At 42.0% G+C, this 14097-nt stretch overlaps 1 protein-coding gene across 1 annotated transcript in view; it reads left to right on the forward strand.

The window, feature by feature from the left end:
* The first annotated feature begins 2331 nt into the window (after positions 1-2331).
* The window catches only part of LOC111974440 (retinal dehydrogenase 2-like), a 31037-nt gene continuing 19271 nt past the window's right edge, over positions 2332-14097 (forward strand). The window contains exons 1-3 of the mRNA XM_070447391.1: positions 2332-2530; positions 13396-13500; positions 14027-14095. Of these exons, the coding sequence (XP_070303492.1) occupies positions 2408-2530; positions 13396-13500; positions 14027-14095 (297 nt within the window). The 5' untranslated portion in view covers positions 2332-2407. The remainder of the gene's footprint in view (positions 2531-13395; positions 13501-14026; positions 14096-14097) is intronic.

Genomic DNA, 14097 nt, shown 5'->3' on the forward strand with positions numbered 1-14097 from the left:
AACAACTCTCTATAGCTGGATTCGAACATGCAACCTTTGAAACCAGTCACAGATGCTTACGAAACCTGATTGAAGGTAACATCGCTCACTGTTGCCCCTGGTGGCTGTTTTCCACGTCATCTCCCAACATCCTCAGATGGATGGATGTTGAATGCTGACTTGAATCACGGGTGACCTGTCTGCACTTATATCAGGGGTGGCTGCCTGCACGTATACCTGATACCTTCCTTCAAACACCTGTAGAGCAATGCTATTCAGATAATTCAATAGCCATTTATTTCATAGGGAATATAAATCCACTCGAGGCTTTTGACCTTTAAAACATTGGTATCATATAGGCTACCTTCTGATCAATCACGTTGCCACCAAATGAAATGATAACTAGGATCAGAGGGTGGCATGTTACTGTATTAGACCCAGTTCGAGTTGATGTTTTGTCCAACAGAGGGAGCTCAATGAACAGATAATGAGTGGAGTGGTAGCAGGGAAGTGACACTGTCTACATGTATGTCTTATCTTCTGCTCCCTGTAGTCTTTTAAAAGGAGAGGCGACAGGTAGAGGATGGGATGTTTTGGTTGCATTAATCAATGTCACTTTTTCGTCTTTGTCGTCTTTGATGTGAAACAGACACTTTAGGAGTGTCGCCCATGCTGTGAAAAAAGGGAGCTGTGGTGATGGAGAAAAAGCACCACTGCGGGGTATTTCCAAATTATACAACTCCGTCCACTTTTTTATTCTGTCAGCCGCTGGATTGTCAATATATTCAAGGCATGTGGAAAGCCATGTCACAGTAAGAATGTATCTTCTCCACTAGATAGATGTCCAACAACAGTAACCTATAGACTATTGTATAGATGTTCATCAATAAGTAGCCATTAGGTTGGAATAAATGAATAAAAAGTGGGATTATCCAATATGTTATTGCTAAAAAAAAGCTATCAAGAACATTGTATTTTAAGAGAATGAAATTCTACATTTAGGCCTTGTGGATTTCCTAGTAGGCTTCCTTATTAAATAATTTCATGTAGCAGGTAGATGTATTATCAAAACATGGAATCACATGAGAGAGTTCAAATAAACTCACCCAACCAACATTATAAAGTATATACCTTATATTTTAGGACGTAGGCCTAAATCTCCGTGATGAGAGATTACTCATGCCGGTATAAGAGCTTTGCTTCCAATCACTCAATTTATTGATACATTTAAAATGTTTAAAAAAGTTTGACCCAATAGCAATAATGCGATGTCAATCATTTTTGGTTTTATTAGTTAACTATTTTAGGCCAAAATTGTTATAGGCCTTTCTTGAGATGTGAGCAATTGCCTAGTAGGCCTACCATCACTCCCGAGGTGTAAATATCCGTGTAATTCCTTTTATTTTTGAGACATTGCTTGAGCCGACTTAAATCGTTCAAATGTGTATTGGGAAGTTTGAAGTGAATGCTAACAGGGGATTATCACCACAGGAGAGATGCCTCTCATCAACAGACTAGGAAATAATAGTGATAGCTTTAAATCCACACTAAATAACATCTTAAGACCTTGTGGGGATGGTGTAACAGGCGAGTTGATGAAATATGTGGCAAACGGACCTTATTCATAGACATCACACTTAAATATGACAAGTGTAGCTAAAGAATAAATACATTATGTCATTCGGGTTTGTTCTAAGTAGTCCAGCATCAGGATTAATTCGTATGCTTCTTATYACCTTTAATGGCAATAAGGTCACTGATATTTCATTAATAGATTGAAGTGTTAGCTACACAATAATTATCCGGGTACTTAAAAATACTCTACATTTGCCTATTATAGACCCATATCTGGAGAGAAAAAAGTTCAGAATCTCTCTTTCACACAAGTTTCATATAAAGAAGGTTCGTTTACTTAAAGGCGCACGGTGGAGTCTTTACTGCTCAAGTCTGTGCATGTTGTTTTTATTAAATAGTCGTTTAAGGAATTGCTTTCACACTTGCCATTTACCAAGGTGTTTAATTATCTCGTAAATACCACAAGCACCACTTCTTCAATTATAACATCTTACTCTGATCCCATTTTGTATTAGTGTATTCATTATAATATCTTAAATGTAAGTCAGTGTGTTTAAACTGGGTCTATCTATTCAATACAGATATCATGTCGATTTCAATGCGTTTCCTTTTGACTTATAACGAGAGACATTGTGATAAGTACTTTCCCTCCCCAACATGGATGGCTGGGTTCGTTTATGTAAATTAAGCTAGATTTTAATTCTATCAGGAGGACGGCCCTGTTCTCTACCCAATAAAAATGGACCGCGGCTGACACCTGGTTATAAACACAGGAAGGATTCCAAAGTCCTAATCAGAAATCAGTAGAAAAAAACGAAGACGCATCTGCAACAGACACACGGAGGCAGGCGCGATGACTTCCAGTAAAATCGAACTCCCTGGTGAAGTGAAGACCGACGYCGATGCCGCTGCGCTCATGGCATCTCTCCAGCTGATGCCCTCGCCGGTGCCCAACGCGGAGATCAAGTACACCAAGGTCTGTGAAACAACTTAAACTTTTACTCCRAGTCACATATTATGTTCAATGTATCATATCTCTTCTCGTATGCAGAATATTTCCCCCCAAAAGGTATTTGTCTGTAGAGGATAGATAGCGCACCATTTTCAAAGTGTGGAACTGCCCAATTCAGGCAATGTCTTTCCCCACAGTACAGGTGATTGAGTCAGGTTTAAAATGTTCATTCAAGTTCTGGATTTACCGTTGTAAAATTTGTTTCAGATCTTTGCTCACATTCATTGCTCAACTCAACTCATAGCATAGTATATAGCTCATCAACATGTGGCGTACAGTATGTGTGAAACTTTTCTAAAAGTTATCACATACGGCCACATCGAGTGTCATCTCCAAGACATGGTTGAATGATTAACAGTGTTGCCAACATAATTATATTGCACAGGTGGTTTTTATTTCACTTTTATATTCACCATGACTCAAGTAGTCTATATGTCATCTGCAGTGGCTACAATGAATAGTATTTATCACAGGTGACAGCAGTCATTTAGTAAAGGTCAGCATTTTTTCAGATAGAATGTTGTCGTTACGCAATTCTGTCCAGATAGAATTAACGTCCCTTAACGTCCCTTAACCTACCGTTATGTGATTAATAATAATCGCATGTTATTAACTATTTATTGATTAGAAACATGATTCCCAGGTATCTTATATCACTTGAATAACATTTGAAAAATTACCGTGTTGCTGTGATGAGTGTCGATTCATTCACACCTGTAATTTCAAAAGACGGTTGAATTGAAAATATTCACTTTGGAAGATATTTTTGTTGTTGCAAAAATCCATGGTTTGGTCTGATATACATTTTATAGCCATATTATAATATTTTATGTTAAGTGTGCTTTTTTCGTTTCAAAATATGTATTTAAACAAATTTTATTCAACTTCCTCATAAAATGAGGAAGATTTTGGTTTCTTTGCCTGCTGTAATAAGCAATTTAACTCGTTTCAGAACGCCTTAGGCATGTTGTAAATTCTATTAATTTCACTGTGATTCCGAATAAGTTATTAGATTCACGGAATGAATTGCAAAGTCTTGGTGCTCTAGTCCATTGTTGTCCTTAGAAGTCCGCATGACTCTTCAAGAACACTCAATGACATGTGAAGACCTATTTCAATCACAAGTCTAATATTTCCTACATATTTTATTTTCATGTGTACACTATAGCTTATAAATTGTATTTGAATGGTATTTCAATGTATTTTTTGTGCGGTTACACTTGTGGTTGGTTATTATGGGCTCTGTGGGCGTTTAATTAGGCCTACACAGCAATAGCAGGAATCAGACTCCAAGGGCGTCCTCTGAAAGTGTCATATTTTTTGTCATTATTTTTAACACATTTTAYGCTTGCATTTTGAGGATTACATTAATGAGAATAATATAGGCCCTGTGATGTCAGTATAGGCTATTTCTAAACTCCCCTTTATTTAATGCTGGTATACACTTAATCAAATCACTAGGACCTAACTGTAGAGTCACCATCCGAACATGTATAATATGTGGATGTTTGTCTGTTTGCTGTAGCATGGTCGCTTCTGCAGTTTGAAATTCAATGCTTTTATTGCCATGAGTGTGAGTAAAGGGCACTTCTTATTGAGGAGAGCTCCATAACAGCGCAATATGTAAGTACAGAGTTATAATCAGTGTTAGCCTCACACCTCGTTGTTGTAAGTTCAAAGGGCACTTCGCTGAGGCAACAAGCAACTTACAGTGGTCTACTCGCCATAAGAGGAGAGCTGGTTTAGCATGCCTGCCTTATGTGCACAATCATGCTATCAGCTCTCCGTCCCTCTCTCCCTCTCTCTACCTCCCTAATGCTTAGTATTATTTAAAAGAATGCACGCAAACGGTGGAATGTATAGGAGAACCTTTAGGGAGCGCAGGCCTTGGTGAATTAACCCCCAGGAATTTGAATCATCCAGTCCCTGTTGGTTTGGTGGACATGGGGGGYAGGAGATCACTGATTTATGGCCACCCCTGACGCAGGCGCTCCTCTCCTCACACCCTGTTCATGTTCTATCCACCCCACCGCCTGCCTGCCAGGGGGAGAATGAACACTGCGAGCAGAGTCTATAGCTAGGAGAGAGCTGGCCTTCAGGACTGTGGGCGCATGCTCTCTGTGTAGCCCTACGCATTCTTCCACTCCTTGTAGGCTAGTTGTGTGATGTGCCTCTGCCTTTTGCAGCCAGACGTCCAGTAGAGAGCTGAGAATGAACATGCTTATAACGCAGCTCCTTACACTCCAGGTTAGAATTGTTTCCTTGGTCTCACATGAGTTTGAGTATGTTGATGTTTTTTCTACTTACTCTTAAACATGATCATTGATAAGTGAATATGAATACACTTTGAGATAGTCACCATGACTGGGCATGCATTTTTTTCAGTCAACAGTTTTGTTTTACACACGAAGGTTACCAATAGTGTGTCCCTGAAGATATGCCCATAGTATGTTTAGCACCAACAGTGACTGTAGAGAGGTGTGAGATAGAGAGGTGTCATCGCCATAGACGTTTTGCCCCTTGTCCCTTTCACTGAGCCATGAACTGTTTGCCGTCAAAGAGACATTTGTGTGAACGTGTCAGTTAAGCTATCTCCCTCCCTGCGTGGGATTGTGCAGATCAGTGAAACTTTGCAAGGTCTGCTCAGGTCTCCCTTTGCTTTGTTATAAAAAAAATCTCACTTTTTCACACCCCCGCTCTCCTGTAGCTACAGCCGTAAAAAGAGGGTGCTTGGGTCTCGGTTCCTCCATCCACCCTACCCCCACTTCACCATAGCTTGTGGCCTGAAACCAGCTGGGTAGTAAGACACCAAGCTAGTATAAAAACATAGCATTTGAATGGTCACAGGAGAGTCGGCTTTAGAGCTCTCCGTCTGTGAGGTAGTCCACAGGGCTGATAGCGCCACGAAGGAAGCCATAAATTAACCTACCCTGATGGGCATTTATTGATGATTTTAGCTTTTTGCAGAGCGGGGAGAGAGAGGAGAAGGATCAACTGTGTGGTGTATAGTTAATGAATGGAGACAGAGACAGTGTTCTCAGGGTTTTAGTGAGTGATTTCTCTGGCCCGGGTGGCTTCTCACACCGCTCAATGATTAGGAGTCGTTAAACCAGACACCTAGAAGAATAAATCTTTAGAGATGGAGGGAAGGAGCATTTCTGGCACATTCTCCTTCAAGTTGTTGAGAGAGACACCTGGAAATGCAAAGTTGAGTTCACAAAATGTGTTTGAATTGATACTTAGTGTGTATGACACTGAATAATGTTTGAACGGCCAAGGTTATAGACATTTTTTCTCTCATTGTTTACTATAAAACTGTTATGCAGGGATTCCTCATTGTCAGCAGGACATAAGTAACTGAAGTTAATGGTAATTGGAGTCACCATAGCACGGTTGTAGTTTAGTGTACTAATACAGATGTAGGATCTTGATTTGAGAAAATTATAATTATAATTCATGGACATTTTTGTAGAGATTGATCAATTTTTCTTGAGGGAAAATCAAGTCGAACATTTCAAAGTGGATATTACAAACTTCAGAAGCCTTTCAAAACCTCAAATACACCACAAGTTTTACATTTTCTGCATTGCAGTTCTCCTGCAATAGGGTGCTCAAATTAAGATCCTACACCTGTAAACATACATAGACTGTGGGGAATGAGGACTGTAAATCAGTGAATCCTGGCAGAGGAATTTGGACCGTAATCCAAATAGGGTTTAATTTTCAACTGTGTCAAATGCAGTGAAAACAGGAAGAGCTATTCATATGCTACCTTCACAATGTTCAAACATACCAGACTTTAACTAGACGCAGTTGCCATGCTCATTATATAGCTTCCCAATATAAATAATGGCTTTTATTTTCAAGATTGGCTTAAATTAACTCATTGTGCAATTGCTGACACTTTTGGCCCTAATAGGAACCTATAACCTGTCTATTGAAGCGAGGAAGAGTTTTGTAAACTAATCTGTGAGGAGAGGTCCAGTCAGTCAGTCAGTGTGGATGAATGGAAGAGGCCCCATCAATCCGTCACTGATTGAGATAGTACAGATGAAGGCTGGGGCTCCCCAATGCTAGGTGCTGTCCACTGGGCTGTAAATTATGGGCCTGTCTCACAGTGTGGGTCAGTGCCCTGCCTTGCCAAAGCCTGACCTGCACTTCTGGAGTTTTTCACTTCAAAACCACCATCTTACTGCGATGAACATCAAACAAACCCCAAGGTAGAGGATACTGGGAGCCTGAATGATTTATCACAACTAGCACAGCGAGTGTTCTCTTTTTCTTCTTCTCTCTCTCCGATTCCCTCTCTTTCTCGTTTCACACTCTCCCCCTTCTTTCTCTCAGACGCACAGTCACAAACGTAGTTATACACATCCCTGGTTGTGACAGGGTGAGCTTGCGGTACCATGAATATGTCCGTCGGTGTGAAATGGCTGTTTGTGCAGTGAGTGTAAATTATCATCTGAGCAGAGGCGTCAACATCGCGTTGCCTGTCTCTTAATCACTCTTTAAGGAAGTCCGGTGACAGGGAGGTTATCCCATTAACTTCTATACCTTAAGTCTACAGGCCGGTTGACATGGGACATGTAAATCCTTATGGTGTCATTGTGAAAAACTGCTGGCTCCATAAATCCTCTGATATCCATAAAAAAACTCTCCCCTCTAGAGAGTCTTAGATACACAGAGAGCAGAAGTCTGCCAGACATGAAGTCATAGTCACCAGGCCCCAGTCACCCCTTATCACTAGTGGATCACTGTAGTTATATTCTACCCAGATTACATTTATTTGTGTTATTTCTCCCACTGACAGAATGTAGTGGAAGCATAGAATATTAGATTCTTACATCAATGTAATAATTTGATCATTTGAACCCTTAGAAAAGTATGGTTAAGTCTTTCAGTCTTAAAGGCTTATGCTCTTTATGAAAATCTGGGATTTGATATCCCTAATATTATTTTATGAAATTAGGCTATTTCTTTAACRCAGATATTTATTTAATTAGGATAAATGTTATGTTTGAAATCTGCGCAGATGATACAGCTGATTGAAAGACAAACTCAGTGTACCTCGGTGAGTGTCAATCTCAGACTCTGTAGACATTGGCACCACATGGCGGCTTAGAAGAGGCTGTGCYGCCCAACTCCAACTCCCGCATSTTCCATCCATTTGAACAAATGACAATTCATATTCAAACACAGTTTCCTATTGAATTTCTGTTTCTCGCATTAAGGAGTGAAGGGGAAAAGATTCAACTTTCTCACCACACACACAGTCAAGACAAAGATGTTTGCCAGTCGGTGACAGCGGGGTCGTCCCCTCCACAAACAGGAGAGCAGGGTGGCATTGTCTCCGGGTGTGTGAATGGAAAACATGAAAGTTCTTTGGTGTCAGGAGGACTGGGGAAAAAACACCAACTGGGCTCCAGTTTCACATACCCCCCCCCTCGCTTGAAACAGTAGTAATTATAAATGTATTGAAACAGATCCAGAAAACAGAACGGAAATAGAGGTCCTGTGATAGGAAAGGATATGAAACTTCCTGTGCAGACAAAAGCTGCAGGTGCCCTGATCAGGATCCGTCTGGCTGTGGAATCTTGGCCTGTTGTGTATAAACATATATGTATGTTTTTTACTCTCTCCTGCCTCCCGAAAATGGACGAGAAATGAGTCCCATTAAATATTCCTTAAGCGTGTGAGCCATGAGAAGACGCTAGAGGCCAAACAGATGTTTTGCTGGCTGCAGTGAGTACTTTGGCATCCCCTGCCTGCCTTCACTCCCTAGTGCAGTTGTGGAGCAGCCTCCAGAGAGAGCACAGTGGCAGATGAGAAATGGATCAGCAGGACTGCGCCTTGACTTCACTGAACTGACGGAACATTACTCTTTAGTTTCTCAATGTCTGCTGATTGCACATGTATTCCCAGGGGACTCCCCTATATATCTACCTTTTGCTTGGTCGAGATGATAACCACATTGTCCCATTGCATTGAGAGCATGTTGTAGATAAGCAGAGCATATTTTTTTGTTGAAATTTTGTGCCCTTTATAGTGAATAATAGAGCCACACTGACGTGATCAGAAACTTGTATTCTGTAGCCCTTATGTTCATCGTTGGCTTCATGCGCGCATGTCTCATCATTTCATCAGCCAAACAGACAAGTACTGTCAGCACTGTGAGATTGACAGTTTTAACAGAAAAACATGGGGGTTGCTAAATGTTTGCAGCTGTCCTGTGGCCCATGCATAAAGTGTTGACCTATCTGYAGACTGTCCAGTTCCCATCCACGCCAGGCAGCTCTCTCTCTCTGTGTTGTAGGAGGATCAGATGTCACGGCTGCACCGGGAGCACAAACTCTGCCAACTTTCTGTAATACCAAAATGGCCTGCGTGTTGACCAAATAATGAGAAACCACACAGCTTGAAGCAGTTCCTTGTAAACACAAATCGATTGATTTCATTCAGTGTAAAGGTTCTATGCATTTTTAGCAGTCGTCTTCATGTTGGTGTACTGTGAGAGGTCTGGATCCCACCACTTGTTTTCTTTCCTAGTTGCACAATACACACAACATATAGCTTTCCCATATCAGTTATCATCTTAAAACAGGCTTTGGGACTGACATACAGTACCAGTCAAAAGTTTGGACACACCTACTCATTCTAGGGTTTTTCTTTATTTTCACTATTTTCTACATTGTAGAATAATAGTGAAAACATCAAAACTATGAAATAACCCATATGGAATCATGTAGTAACCAAAAAAAGTGTTAAACTAAACAAAATATATTTTAGATTCTTTAAAGTAGGCACCCTTTGCATTGATGACAGCTTTGCACACTCTTGGTATTCTCTCAACCAGCTTCACCTGGAATGCTTTTCCAACAGTCTTAAAGGAGTTCCCACATATGCTGAGCACTTGTTGGCTGCTTTTCCTTCACTGTGCGGTCCAACTCATCCCAAACCATCTCAATTGGGTGGAGGTCGGGTGATTGTGGAGGCCAGGTCATCTGATGCAGCACTCCATAACGCTCCTTGATCAAATARCCCTTACACAGCCTGCAGGTGTGTTGGGTCATTGTCCTGTTGAAAAACACATGATAGTCCCACTGAGCGCAAACCAGATGGGATGGAGTATCGCTGCAGAATGCTGTGGTAGCCATGCTGGCTAAGTGTGCCTTGACAGTGTCACGAGTAAAACACCCCCACACCATCACACCTTCTCCTCCATGCTTCACGGTGGGAACCACACATGCGGAGATCATCCGTTCACCTACTCTGCGTCTCACAAAGACACTGCGGTTGGAACCAAAAATCTCAAATTTGGATTCATCAGACCAAAGGACAGATTTCCACTGGTCTAATGTCCATTGCTTGTGTTTCTTGGCCCAAGCAAGTGTCTTTTTCTTATTGGTGTCCTTTAGTAGTAGTTTCTTTGCAGAAAATCAACCATGAAGGCCTGATTCACAGTCTCCTCTGAACAGTTGATGTTGAGATGTGTGTGTTACTTGAACTCTGTGAAGCATTTATTTGGGCTGCAATTTCTGAGGCAGGTAACTCTGCAGCAGAGGTAACTCTGGGTCTTCTTTCCTGTGGCAGTCCTCATGAGAGCCAGTTTCATCATAGCACTTGATGTTTTTTTGCGACTGCACTTGAAGAAACTTTCAAAGTTCTTGAAATGTTCCATATTGACTGACCTTCATGTCTTTAAGTAATGATGGACTGTAATTTCTCTTTACTTATCTGAGCTGTTCTTGCCGTAATATGGACTTGGTCTTTTTCCAAATAGGGCTATCTTCTGTATATTATCCCTACCTTGTCACAACACAACTGATTGGCTCAAAGAGATTCCACAAATTAACTTTTAACAAGGCACACCTGTTAATTGAAATGCATTCCAGGTGACTACCTCATGAATCAGGTTGAGTAAATGCCAAGAGTGTGCAAAGCTGTCATCAAGGCAAAGGGTGGCTACTCTGAATAATCTAAAATCTAAAATATATTTTGATTTGTTTAAAAAAAAATTGCTTACTACATGATTCGGTATATTTTATTTCATAGTTTTGATGTCTTCACTATTATTCTACAATGTAGAAAATAGTAAAACTTTTGACTAGTACTGTAGCATCATTTTATTCAATTTGCTAGACTTGATTGGGGCTAAGACATGGTCAATTTATTTATAATGGCTCATTATCAAATGCAGTGAGTACTTATATGGGAATAATGATTTCTATACAAATGAAACCGGCATGTGTGGTGAGAGCAAGGACACCACGGGGGGATGGGAAAACCAAAAAGAAAACACACATCATTTCAAAATTTGCACTTTTGCACTTGAGTTTCCATCTTAGTTTTTTTCCCTTCGTTTCCAAATGAACCTAAAAGCAATTTTAAGAAACGTTGAGAGTTGATTTAGTGTGCAGCCTTGTCGTCTTAATCAACTCTCTGAATGGGACGAGACAAAAGTCTAACAGCCCCCTGAGCCCCGAGAGGGCCCCCTGAGCCCCGAGAGGGCCCCCTGAGCCCCGAGAGGGCCCCCTGAGCCCCGAGAGGGCCGAGCCAAACGGTGGCTGATGGTTGTCCTTTCCTAGCCATGATTTAGATGGCGGCCTGGTCCACTGTTCCCCTGTTTTATCCCCTCTCCTTCGGCGGTGCCTTGTGAGAGGGGTTACGCCGTGCATAAAGCTACCCACGGACTGCATTCTTGCTCAGACTGTCRGGGCTTTCAGGGGGCTCCCCTGATTTAGGGCGTTCTACTACAGTGGCCCCTATAAATTTTAAAACTAATTCCGTGCTCTATAGGGCTTTCTGTTTTTGTAGCAGGCCCTCAGCTCCTCGTCGTCACTGACACTTTTATGAAGTGCTCTTAATGAGAGTCAGATTAAAGGTGGCCCCCGATGGAAGGCGCCTGAGAACACTTGGTTTGGATGGGCTGGGAGAGAACTCACTGACAAGGCTGGGCTGTGGCTGGGAGAGAACTCACTGAGAAGGTTGAGCTGTGGCTGGGAGAGAACTCACTGAGAAGGTTGAGCTGTGGCCTGGAGAGAGCCCACTAATAAAGACTGGGTTGTGGATGGGAGAGAGCCCACTGGGGGCCTGTGTTGATTCTGCTATCTGAAATGGCTGTGGGCCCACTTTGTGTGCTGTGCTTAGATGTGTTGGACGAGGACCCTCAGTGGGCCTGTTTCTATCTGTTGTGTGTGTGAGGAAGCGTTCAGGGCAGGCTAATGCAGATTAATTGAAGTGTTATACAAGGCTGTATGGTATGGCCCACAGAGTGGTACAGGCAGATACCGAACACCTAAAACACTCAAACATGAGTTATTCATGTGCAAGGTTCTTCTTGTAAAGCAGCCAACTGCAGGAGAGAGTGAGTGGAAGGGAGTGAGAGTGATGTCTGTGTGCTGATTCTTCAATGGTTTCCAAGCGCGCTGGCATTTTATACCTGCCCTAAAGTAAACACTCCTCACAGTTTACAGCCAATTAAATTGTACTTAAGCCTCTAAGTTTACGTTGGTAACCATGTTGTAGAGCTAGAGAGGCCTGGGCCAGCGGGACACTTGAACCCTGCTTTCAGTTCTGCTCTCAGTGTATCTTTTCTCCCTCTCAAATAAAAGTATGGTAAGAGCAGATGTGTATACAGGAGGATTTAAGCCAGCAGATGTTTTCTTAACACCCCATCTATCAGACAGACTGACATYAATTAAAAACAGTGTCTGAGGAGKCGCTGTGATAGACCCAAACATGTCAATAAGCCAACGGGACTGAGACATCTTCTATTTACCTTACTYTTACATAAGACATCCGTCACATWTRTATGATCAAATCACACCAGTTTGTTAGGGGGCTTTTAAAATAAAGCTCAGATGACTGTTATTAAACATATTCACTCAGGCCAATTCCTTGAGATATGTCCCATTTCTGTTATTTGTCTAAACATTTATTTTTCTTTGGGTCTTTATCGAGCTTGAAAAGAGTCCGTTTGGAATCCCAGGTGGTTGTTTAACGGACGGCTTGCTTTAACGCATCTCAGAAACCAAGTGTGGCCCGTGTTTTATGATCTCATAAACGAGCAGCGATGTTGTGAAACGTGTGTCTCTCTGTGTGTGTGTGTGTGTGTATATGTGTATGTGTGTGTGTGTGTGTGTGTGTGTGCGCGCACGTACGTGTGTGTGTGTGTGAGAGATTGAGGGGGTGTCTAGTGTCTGATAGGGATTTATCTCTCCCCCACCTCTTTGTCTAGATGTTGGAGTACTCCCCAGAGAGCCATGCCGGGCAGGCAGGAATCTCTGTCCACATTTCCACAGATTCTTCCCTTTACCTCCTTCCCTCCCTCCCTCCCTGCCCGCCTGCCTCCCCCCTTACACAAGAACTGAGACGCACTGGTAGGAGCCAGGCTCASTCTCACTAGACTGTTTTATCAGGAACTACAATTAGTTACTGAATAGATTATTGGTTTAGTTGCGCCACGGTAACAAAACAATACATTTTTATTGAATAATATAACACACAATGCCAATGATTCACTTTGGACATCAACCTACCAATTATGCTCCCTCTCAAACTGATCCCAATAATCGAATCATAAAACACATAATGTTTTTTAACAGCACATTTCTTATTTGATCAGATAAATACTTCTGTCTTGATTGAGAATTTGTGTGTTGAGAAAACTGCACAACTAAAATGTTATACCAGGGCCCCCGTGCCTCTTTAGAGCAGGAATGGCTGAATAGTGTCTGGAGAGAAACAGAGCTGCTGCTAGAACCAGATTTTCCCTCTCACATGGGCCTCTCCATCCTGTGCACTGAACGCTGCATCTTTTCTCCCTTCAGATTTTCATCAACAATGAGTGGCAAGACTCTGTGAGCGGAAAGACCTTCCCAGTCTACAACCCCGCCAGCGGAGAGAAGATCTGTGAGGTCCAAGAAGCAGAGAAGGTATTGTAGAAAATAAAAACAAATCTGTAGTTTCTGCATTCCCCATATCTTATATTTTCAGAAATGAAAACACAGGTATTTTCCCTTGGAGTGTTTGAGAATTAGATGTTTGTTACACAGAGCTACGCTTGGGTTTTCCACACGTGTTTCCTACCACCTCTGCCCTGGCATCCCCTCCTTCATGCATTGTCCATGTGTGAGTTATGTGTCCAAAAAATAAGGAAAGCAAATGGGTTGGGAGTTTAGTCTAATGTGGTTTGGTTCTCTGGCTCGGCAGTTCCTCCTCTCCTTCCCTAAATCAGCACCTCTGTGTGGAATAACCGAAGCAGAACAAGCTTTAAACATGCTAATGGAAGATCCATTAAGTATCATTCGGAATAGACAGACACATTTTATTTGTCTCAGTGGAGGTGGAGAAACACCTGTTAACTGGATAAGGTTCTATCATTAAACTGTGTACTGGATACGGTTTCTCTGTTTCTCTACCTCAGGCTGATTCAATCATTAAACTGTTTCTCTTCTACAGGCTGATGTGGACAAGGCGGTGCAGGCGGCCCGGCTGGCCTTCACCCTTGGTTCAGTGTGGCGGAGGATGGA

The sequence above is a fragment of the Salvelinus sp. IW2-2015 genome, linkage group LG15, assembly GCF_002910315.2.
Source record: "Salvelinus sp. IW2-2015 linkage group LG15, ASM291031v2, whole genome shotgun sequence".
NCBI classification, from domain to species: Eukaryota; Metazoa; Chordata; class Actinopteri; order Salmoniformes; family Salmonidae; genus Salvelinus; species Salvelinus sp. IW2-2015.